We start from the raw sequence: 10,569 nt of genomic DNA on the forward strand, positions 1-10,569 counted from the left end.
TTCAACCTATGACCTAGGTTTAGACAGTAAGAAATCACTAAGGAAGAAATCTAGCTAGGGCTGCGGCGGCTAAATATAAAAGGAGTATATAAATAGTTCTCATAGTCATATAATTAGGCAGATTACTACATTAATTAGTACAAGGTCACATGACCTACAGCTGGTGTCCAGTTTGGATGTGACTTCGCGAGGGCTGTATGATTTGATTGAACAGCCTGAGCACCCAGCGGGCCCTGCCCACTACACCTAAGCTCTAATTAAGTAAGAAAGATTAATAAATATAGGTAGACCACTATATATTACTTTATAGATAAGGAATTAAGCATAGAATCTTATTTCTATAATTAGTAATACCTAATCACCTTCCTAGAAGGCCCAGGGACATGCTACTAATTAGTAGGGTTAGCTCTTTATATTATAGGGAAGATAGTTGTTTATTCTTACTATGAGCTATCATTAATAAATAACATGCACATGATCTTTATTGGACACAACACCTAGAGTAAACTAGTAATTACTTTATAGTATATAATTATAAAAATAAGTAGGTATAATAATAATACTATATTTAGTAACTAGGCTAGGAAGGCCCTATAATAGGTTAAAAATATATATTTTAATCTCTTAGAGGCTAAGCAAGGTATAATATTAGATTAAGATCTTACTAAGTAGAAGCTTATTAGTAAGGTAAGAAAGTATGTAATATAACTACTTATAGATTTATATATAACTAAGGAGATATACCCTGCATTCTTTTTAATACTCTAAGCTTTCTTTTTTCTTTTTTTTTTTTTTTTTTTTTTTTCTTTTATATGATGGCAATTATTATATATCTAATAAATTACATGCTCATGTCACTTATCAATGATAGCTACTAGCTAAGAATGAACAACCATCTTCCCCATAACATAAAGAGCTGACCCTACCACTACTACTCTGCCTTACAACTCAGCCCTAGCCCTGGCGCTTATATGATTAGAGCATGCAGTCTAACCAATAATAGTTAAGGGGTGTGCTGTTAAGGTAGCAGGGTGTCTTTAAGTTAGAGGGGTGTGCCATTGATGTAGGGGGGTGTGTCTATATTAGGACCCTATGTTTATTCCCTATCTATATCATATTAACTCATTGATATATATATACATTAAAAGAAGACAATTAAAAATAGAACACTCAATTATAATCAGAACACCAAAAATAATGAATGAGATCGGATGACTGCTAGGTTAAATAAGTTAGTTCATGAACCTAGCAACCACAGTCATCACACATATTATAATAATAATATCAAAAGAGGGTTAAATGATGATTCCCTCTCAAACTGGTACCTATAACACAAGGACCATAAAGCAGTTGGCATGCGTCCCAAGCAGGACAGGTAAAGGCTGTCATGGTTTAATGACAGCAGTGCTCACTGAGCCTTTTTTGTAATCTTGCCCTCCCTTCGGCGCTTAAGAGCTTCAGGTGTGTATTCAGTGTCGAGAAGATAATCCCACCACCGGAAGCTACTCGAATAGTTGCCGACAAATTTCTCATGGTGAAGATCATGGTGATCAGCTCCAGCCCAAAAAGGTAAGAAATGATGGAGACTCCAAGGGAACTCATAGCCGCTGTGCGCATCAATCGCCTGGAAGAGTCGTAGGACAATCCAGACATACATCGTAAAGATATGAAGGTCGCCAGTCAATGCACACCAAAGAATGGGGCATCCAACGGTCCCAAACCCAAGAATCATAACCTCAATAGGCGACGCATATTCGGCGGCCATACCGAAGGGTGCCGAATACTGGTGGTGGATTTTATGGATAGCCTTGTACAAAGGGCCCCAATGGAGGGCACGATGAGAGAAATAATGCCATGTATCCTCAAGAACAAAGAAAATGGCGATCTGGTACATCATGCTCCAAACAGAGGGAAAAGGAACCGACGTAGACAGACCGAAGAACTGAGCCATGGGGTGGAAAAGCCTGCGGACATACTGTTAGAAACAAATATGGAGCCCGGTTGAATTGAGTCACCAACCAAATCTGCGGAAGTTCCACAGTGAAGTGGCTAAGAAGGACAAACTTGGCGCAATCCCATTGCTCCCTAAGTGAAGGAATTTTATTCTGAGTAGTCAAGTTAGGGCCATTCGATAAGCATTGGGATCGAATCCACTTACATTCTGGATTTTATAATTCTTAAACAAGCCCAAAGTGTCGATGAATATCCAGGGAAGAGAACGGCCGAAATACACAATCTCATGCATCACAAACGACATGATGCCAGTTGCAAGGACATCATTTTGCATCCAGGCATACCACGCGGACCAAAGTCTCTCCACGACATTGAGATGTGCATTATGCCGGGAGACTTCCTCATATTGCTCCCAATAAGTCCCAGGAGACATCGAGTATAGTGTTGAGTTCCTGTACATTGTCAGGACCAAACTGTGATTGAATCAAGTGACAGGGGAGGAGCAACTCACATTGTATCTGATATCGCACCTGTATCCTGTTATGAGAGACGGCTGGGCGTTGAAATCTATTCTTCCATCAATAAGAAAACAAGCAAACGGAGTTCGAGTTCTGGTAGAATTATTGTTGGAGGGTGTGATGGTATTTCAGGAGGGAGAGCTAGTGGTTACTAAACGCGCCGGACGGTCGGCCAGGACATCCATTCCCGGGGTGGCGAGACTTTTTCTTAACTTTTTCTGTTTAGTCTCGTAAAGTTATTGTTATCGCCTGGCCCCTTCTCACCCCTGAGATGCAAAGCTCTCCATAACTGCAACTTTATTATTGGCCGCCCACAAAGTTGAAGATTATCTAAGCCTTCTAGGGCACTGGCTAGATTACAGCCAGTAAAAAACAAGTACCACAATCTCTGAGTTCCTTATTTTATTAATCCCTATACTCCGTGCCCTTCTTATCATCAGAGACCTCTGTGCAGCTCTGCCTTACTATTTTCGGGTCAAGATATAGATCCTTATATATCAAGTTATTTTTATTTTTATTTTTTATTTTATTTTATTTTATTTTATTTCTTTTCATCATCTTAAAAGTACAATGAGAGTCTTGCTGATATCTGGAGAGCATAATAACTCCAATATCAATTGTGACATTGAACACTATTGCCTCACAACCTAACTTGAGTACACATCCGTAGGTGAGATTCTTAGTCGTCGATTTCTTATACCTGATAGCATGATAAGTAGAGCACCTTTAATGTTCAATATTGGATTCCCTCCACTTGATCAGAGATAGTCTCATAATTCCAGCGCTGGATAGCAGCACATTCACCTGTAGGGTGCTGTCTATGTACTGGAAGTTTGTATTGTTTGCCTTATAATAATAAGCCAGGCAGTCTAGTATGTATGACGCCATGCCGTCCTATCTTTTAAGCTTTGTTATTATGGCTATAGTCTACATAACTCGCGGAGTTATTGCACCCACTGAGATACACTATGATCATCATAAATCGGTTTGTCACTTCTGCTGCAACCAGTCCTGAAATGTGCTCACAATCAGTAGTCACATCCATCACTTAAGCGCAGAGCTCGACAGAGTGCAACAGAAAGTCAATGATGGTTTGCCTAGTCCTACCCATATACTATCTGAATACCCATATGAAGTTTCGAAGGACATAGCAACATTGCTTAAATTGATTCAGTCGCTTTCTGTGCAATCTGTATCTCAACCGTTACTACGAGCCGATCAGGTTAGGGCTTTGATTTCCAAGTTCCCTGATTCCCTGCTCAAGGGACAGGAATTGCCGGATGAAACTATCGCATATGTGCTGGATGTCTCGTGGATCATGGCTGCGAAGGCATTTTTGCAGGTTTTAGGCATAACCATCAATGTTCTTCTAGAACATACTCACAGTATTGGTGAAGAGGTGTTCTACTGGGCCGATGTTTCAGGATCAAATTGGTATACCGGGGCATACGCAGTACAGACGGCCCCAGATCGACTATGGCGTTTCCTGAGACGGTCTATTTTGTACACGGAAGAGGGCGGCATCCGGAAAGCTGTCAACCCAACAGCATCTGTTTCGTGGGCCAGATTTTACGACATAGTGCGCCAATGCCTTGACCCACGCGCGATGCTTTCGCTGCGCGCAAGGCTGTTTTCTTCATTTACTGCGCATAGGTCTGAGATTAGACAAAAATGCAAAGCTTTGGGAGCGATGCGAACGAGAAACGCCAGCGGCATCGGCCTTCTCATGGGGCAATGCTCCCTTCTCAAAACAGAAATTGACTCAGAGTCTGCCACTGATGACCGCTTGCGTGATGCTGTGTTCAGGGGTGTACTCACGTTGAAGGTTCTCTTGCAAAGGGTGGTACATGAAGGCACAGAATATGAGCTTGAGGAGGGAATCTTTACCGCAGTTGAAAGGGAAATTGTTCGGTCTCAATCTGAGATGACAAAATTCCCCCAGTCGCCCGAGTACGTTATCGCGCAGCTTTTCATTATACTGGATGAATTATTGCCAGATTATAGCGCCTCTTCAAGGCGGACAATCAATCACCATGGGCGTCCCTCATGCTTGGTACGTTATTGGCTGCCGCTGTCAGTGGGGGTGCTTTCGACAAGCACTTTCCTGAGGTTGATAAGCAGTCGGCAGCACGAGCTCATAAGATGGATTTCCAACATCGGATCAACTGCTTGTGAATTTTGGGGTAATTGGGTCGTTGAGCCTACGCGGAGACTCATCGGGACTATTCGACATGACGAAAAGAGCGAGATTGCACTAATGAGTAAGAATAGTCTCGAGGCGGATAGGGCCAGCTTAGAGCGGATGGTGCTTGATTTTGTCCTCGATCGACCCGAATCTGAGAAAGAGCTTGGTGCGAAGCAGATTGACACCCTCACCGCGAGGATTCGAGAGGGTGATCTAACTCCAGTACTACGAGCGTACGAAAAAGATCTGCGGAAGCCCTTCATTGGAACTGTACGTGGTGATTTAGTACGGGCTCTTCTGATCCAGATTCAGAAAACGAAGGTGGACGTTGAAATAGCGATTGGTGGAATCGATTCATTGCTGAAGAGCCAGGAGCTTGTTTTTGGGTACGGGCTGTCTCTCAAGAACTGACCCCAGAGCTGACGTGCGCCAGTTTTGTGAGCCTCACCCCAGGGATCATGGTCACGTACGCGTTTCTGAGATGGGCATTTGGTGTCTTCGGCAATCGCAAGGGTTTGCAAGTAGGAAGGCGAAAACATGAGCTGAGACATGCTTTGCGGTATTCAAAATGGAGCCAACCCAACGATCCGTGCTGATTTGGAATTAGGGATGTCGACCGTACTTTGACACTGTCAACACCTACTGACAGCGGTGTTCTAACCTATAAGGACCATGGCCTTCTGGTCTGTGGTGCAGATAATCTCCTACAAAAAGCAGCAACAGTTCTGAGAGGAGCTGATCTCCGTGGGTTTCAAGAAGACATTGGTGACCTGCTAAATATACATATCGGATTACAGAGGCAAATCCAGGTTGTAAGTAGAATTGGATGGGTATACTCTCGATGGATCAAGTAAGAAAGAGTATACTGGTTGCTCTTTTGTATATTAGGCTTGATAAGATGAATTCACATCCGCCTAACTTCTCGGAGTCTCACGGATCCTTTCTACATATAAAACCTAAAATATAAAACTATAATGGTAATTTGCAAGGGAATTCCGTGGAGGTATATGCTTAAAGCCGATCGCCCATCATTGACAAGTATTGGGAAGGGTATGCTACGCTTAATTAAAAGGGACAATGGGAATTATCACTACTAGTGGCTTTTTAATAGGTCGTAGGATTACGCACCCCTAAATATCTGCAACTTTGATATATATTTAATATATCATAAAGGTATCCATACTAGTTATAGAGAGTTATTGATCCTAAGTGTAAGCAAGGAGCTGTTCATTAGAATATAAAATGAGTTATGTACATAGATATCTACCTAGACTACTGGTGGAGCAAAAGCTGGAGATATGGCACTAATCTGTACATGTAGGTTGTAGTCAGCAAGGTATATTTTCCCAGCTTCTAGAGAGGTAGGTACAAACTACTATTACAACTTCCTCATAATTGTTATAACCCCCTGGATAACCCTTCGGATGACTTGCCTTGCTGCCGACTAACCACTTAACATTAGCCTGTAATCTTTCACCCAATTTATTGAATATTTTTGAAGTTATCTATCATTTCGGGCCTAGAGTTTCGGAACAGGATCAGTCGACTGCCAGGCAGGAATCTCTAATATTTCACATCAGGAATCTATCTTCTTAATTTCCTCAACGTTCGCCAATCCGACGAAAGTCCTGATAACTCTTTGTGGCTGCCTCTTCTCTGCCGACTGTCACCAAGAGTAAGAAGGGCGGGGGAAGTACGATTATCTTGATAGGGGAGTTGTTCTACCGACCACTACGGAGGTTCATCCCCGTAATATCGATCGAAATCGTACCCAAATATCAGCTCTCTTGAAGTTGCATTCATACCGTTCCACGATACCACAATGGCTGGCACAAGAAATTATGACTTCCTGGTAAGCTTAAACCACTCTCTTAATCTGATTATTTGATAACCGAGAATCGTTTTGGTGGTCATAGATCAAGCTGTTGTTGATCGGGGACTCCGGCGTGGGGAAGTCATGCTGTCTTCTGCGATTCAGTGAGGATTCGTTTACCCCCTCATTCATCACTACGATTGGAATCGACTTTAAGATTCGTACAATTGAACTAGACGGCAAACGCGTGAAGCTTCAAATATGGGATACCGCAGGTCAGGAGCGATTTCGAACTATCACAACAGCGTATTACAGAGGCGCCATGGGAATACTTCTTGTATATGATGTCACGGATGAACGCTCCTTCCAAAGTACGTTTCTTCCACACTCAAATAGTGATTTGATGCTGACTGCTGCTGCGACTTTATCCAGATATACGTACGTGGTTCTCAAATGTTGAGCAACATGCAAGTGAAGGGGTACACAAAATCCTCATTGGTAACAAGTGCGACTGGGAGGAAAAGCGAGCCGTCTCTACAGAACAAGGCCAACAACTCGCTGATGAGCTAGGCATCCCATTCCTTGAGGTGTCAGCCAAGAACAACATCAACATCGAGAAAGCATTCTACAGCCTCGCCTCTGCCATCAAAAAGGGCATGGATACATCGAAGTCTGAACAAGTGGGGTCGCAGGGGGTCAATATAGACCATCACGGATCGGGGACGTCTGGGAGTACTGGCGGTAAATGTTGTTAGGCATGCGCTTTCCTTCCTAACGTTCTTCAATCTGATTCGGGCTTCCTTTCGTTTGGCGTCAAATCTTTCAACTCAACCCTTTACACAGGGGGACATTTGTTCCTTTCACCTTACCTTCAGTTGTTAATCACTCCAGAGACACTTCATGCGACCAAGACCTCGTTACAGCTGAAATCTGCCAATGTTATCATAGTCATCAGCTGAGATATGCTAGGCGGTATTTCAATCCTCTGGTCTATTTGTTTTTTGATTGCTGGCGTTAAGAGTTACCAAATTCAGTTTCGCGACACCGTTCATGTAAGTATGCCTAAGAAAATAACTACTTGAATTTCTGAGGTTAAAGCATAAACCAAGAGAATCTCCGTAGACCGGGCTTCTTTGATTGAAACAGTTTTTGAGACAAAATCCGCAATCTACATTCATACAACCAGCGTTTTTGCTTGACCAAGGCGGAGCTATTCTAAGCAGACCCACCTGACAAGTTGGATATTCGTACCCGGAAGTATTACTTAATCACTAAATCTGTGTTCCCTTTAGGAATATAAAAGTTTTTATTGTAAATAGAGTAAGATAAAAAGTAAGGTAGAACATTTACATTATGCAGAATTTAACCAGTCAATCTAGTACCTCAAGGTGATTTCAATAATTTCATGATTTCATGCTTTTCTATTTTCTTTTTTTATTTTTATTTCTCCTTTTCAGAACTATAGTATGTCTTACAGCAATTCCTTCGTTATGTGCACAATGACCATGTCAGAACTTACACTGAAAGGAAAAAGGAAGTTGAAGGAGTCCAATCTTATAATCTGCCTTCTTGGTCCCGCCAAGTCAACAGACATTGAATTCAGCGAAAGTTGAAGTGAGACTGATCTTCTTGTGAACCGCCGGTTTTCTGTCACTTGAAATGTCTGACGCTCGTCTCTTTACTGTTCGACCGTTGTCAAAACAAGCGAGGAGTGACCATAAGGATGCGTTCCGTATCTATCTCTCATCATCGTCCCTAGCCGCGCTCAAACTTCGAGCAGGAGACATTTGCAGTGTGAACACTCCCGGTGGAAGCCCAAAAACCGCCGTAGCCTGGACCGCAGCCGAAAATATACAGAGTACCGTCGTGCAGACTTCGAGGACATTCCAAGATTGTTATGAAATAAAAGTCGGAGAAAAGATATCTATCAACAGGGCCGAAGATCTATTGGAAGGAATAGATCGCGTCTATATTACAGAATGCTCTGATGTAGATCGCCTCACGAGATACGGCGGCCCCATTCCGCCCAAGGAAAAAGACCACTGGGCCTTTGCTTTGCGGTTTCCTCTTTCGAGATGCGAACTTGTCGCTGTTGGTCTGACTTTTGATGTGGAGCTAATAGGGCAGCGAAGAAGTTTCAAAGTGGCCAATATTAAGACAGCGACTAGAAATCCTACGAACACTCTATTTCGCTTTACCGACAGCTCGGAAATCAAGATCGACGATGAATTTGATGGCGTCCCAGAAGAGGCGCCATCGGCAATACAAGTAAAGCCTTCCGGTTTAGGAGGATTGTCTCGTCAGATCGACAGCATCAATGAGAGTCTTGCTGATTTTAACTTGGTGCAAAAATTCAGAATGCCATCTTTCTATGAGCACAGTAGGGGTATCCTACTATATGGACCTAAGGGGACAGGCAAATCTGCCCTTCTGCACCAGATACAAGCTGCAGGTTGGAAAAAGACGTTTAGTCTCGGTTCATCCATGTTCAGCCGAAACATTGGTGATGCGGAAGCTAAGGTTCGCAATGTCTTTCAAGAGGCAGTACGTTGCCAGCCAAGTGCCATCATAATTGATCAGCTCGACTTCATTGCTCCTAAACGAGCGTCGCTAGATTCTCAATCTTTAACATCAGTGCTATGTGAATGTCTAGATCTGGCCAAAAGTGCTCTTGTGCTGGTTGTGGCAGCAAGTCGCCATCCTAACGACGTCGATGACACACTCAGGACACCCCATCGTCTAGCAATCGAGATTGAAATGCAGGTACCCACAGCGCAAGACCGAGCTGAAATCTTGCGGGCTATTTGTGGAAGCTCATCACGCCAATTGAACGAGGCGCTCATCGACATGATTGCAGAGAAAACGCACGGCTATGTCGGAGCTGATTTGTTTGCGTTACTTCAGCTTGTATGCCGCAAGGCGCGGCAGAGGCAGTCATGTCAATCTCGTTCGCCGACTAGGCCCTGCGACGTTACATCAACCCCTGACCCGGTGGCAGGTGTTGAGCACATCGAGAAGAATATGGTCGTTGATCTGGATATCGAGGAGTCGGATGTTATGTCAGCTCTACAGGAAACTCGTCCTACCGCCATGCGAGAAGTCTTCCTAGAAACACCGAAAGTCAGGTGGACAGATATTGGCGGGCAGCATAATATCAAGAGGCGTCTCCAAAAGGCTGTGGAAAGACCTCTTAAAGTGAGTAATGGCCCGTTAGCGCTCCTCTTGACTCGCTGACATTTCATGCAGTTCCCTGAGCGGATGAAACGACTCAATGTGAAGAGTAAAAAGGGAATACTTCTCTATGGTCCCCCGGGCTGCTCGAAGACGCTAATGGTGAAAGCACTTGCTACCGAAGCGGGTCTCAATTTCTTGGCAGTCAAGGGTGCTGAAATTTTGAGCATGTACGTCGGCGAGTCAGAACGAGCTTTGCGTGAAATTTTCCGAAAGGCACGATCTGCGAGGCCGAGTATCATATTTTTCGATGAGATCGATGCGATCGCTTCACGAAGAAATTCATCTCACGGAGGTGTCAATGTGCTCACCACTCTACTAAATGAAATGGATGGCATCGAGGAATTGAAAAATGTCTTGGTCATTGCTGCGACAAACAAGCCCGACGTGATTGATCCAGCCCTGATGCGCCCGGGTCGCCTGGATAACATTTTGTATATTGGCCCGCCAGATTTTGACGCGAGAAAGGAGATTCTGAACATCTGGTTTCGCAAGTCCGTGGTCCATCCCGAAGTGGACCTGGAGGAGTTAGCCGAGCTCACTCATGGCTATTCAGGGGCGGAAATTGTGAGCATTTGCGAAACTGCCGGTGATGCAGCATTAGATGAAGAAGAGGAGACTGGCCAAGAACAGGAAGTGAAGCGGAAACATTTTACATATGCACTTAAGCAAGTGCAGAGACAAATTACGGATGCTGTCCGCGAAGAATATGAGCGATGGGGAAAGTCTGCAAAATCAGAACCTCTGGCCTCAATCAAATGATAATTTACATGATCTATTTTTGTACCTATTTCATAATAATATCATTATTGTATGTTAATCTTAACGATGGCGCTGTTATACTACAAGCTATTCAGAGAAGAGGATAA

General features: G+C 43.6%; 4 protein-coding genes across 4 annotated transcripts; 3 read left to right on the top strand and 1 right to left on the bottom strand.

Moving 5' to 3' along the window:
* Positions 1–1,074: 1,074 nt before the first annotated feature.
* P174DRAFT_443109 (sterol desaturase family protein) lies at positions 1,075–2,203 on the bottom strand. The gene is made up of 3 exons (XM_024827738.1): positions 2,159–2,203; positions 2,020–2,105; positions 1,075–1,964 (listed from the first exon to the last, which is right to left on the bottom strand). The coding sequence occupies exon 3, from the start codon at positions 1,949–1,951 to the stop codon at positions 1,409–1,411; it is 543 nt and encodes a 180-aa protein (XP_024681827.1). The 5' UTR covers positions 1,952–1,964; positions 2,020–2,105; positions 2,159–2,203; the 3' UTR covers positions 1,075–1,408.
* Positions 2,204–3,439: 1,236 nt separating this feature from the next.
* P174DRAFT_490041 (NCA2 family protein) lies at positions 3,440–5,274 on the top strand (the record flags this gene model as incomplete). Its single annotated transcript, XM_024830807.1, has 2 exons — positions 3,440–3,456; positions 3,507–5,274. 2 exons carry the CDS (start codon positions 3,440–3,442, stop codon positions 5,065–5,067), a joined length of 1,578 nt encoding a protein of 525 aa, XP_024681828.1. The 3' UTR covers positions 5,068–5,274.
* A 1,204-nt stretch (positions 5,275–6,478) lies between these two features.
* srgA (Rab family GTPase srgA) lies at positions 6,479–7,563 on the top strand (the record flags this gene model as incomplete). The annotated part of the gene is made up of 3 exons (XM_024824201.1): positions 6,479–6,508; positions 6,573–6,840; positions 6,902–7,563. The coding sequence occupies 3 exons, from the start codon at positions 6,479–6,481 to the stop codon at positions 7,222–7,224; spliced, it is 621 nt and encodes a 206-aa protein (XP_024681829.1). The 3' UTR covers positions 7,225–7,563.
* A 245-nt stretch (positions 7,564–7,808) lies between these two features.
* Positions 7,809–10,532, top strand: P174DRAFT_409333 (putative AAA family ATPase). The gene is made up of 2 exons (XM_024824202.1): positions 7,809–9,664; positions 9,716–10,532. Exons 1-2 carry the CDS (start codon positions 8,129–8,131, stop codon positions 10,460–10,462), a joined length of 2,283 nt encoding a protein of 760 aa, XP_024681830.1. The 5' UTR covers positions 7,809–8,128; the 3' UTR covers positions 10,463–10,532.
* The last annotated feature ends 37 nt before the right edge of the window (positions 10,533–10,569 follow it).

This window comes from Aspergillus novofumigatus (assembly GCF_002847465.1).
Source record: "Aspergillus novofumigatus IBT 16806 chromosome Unknown P174scaffold_5, whole genome shotgun sequence".
Classification (NCBI taxonomy): Eukaryota; Fungi; Ascomycota; class Eurotiomycetes; order Eurotiales; family Aspergillaceae; genus Aspergillus; species Aspergillus novofumigatus.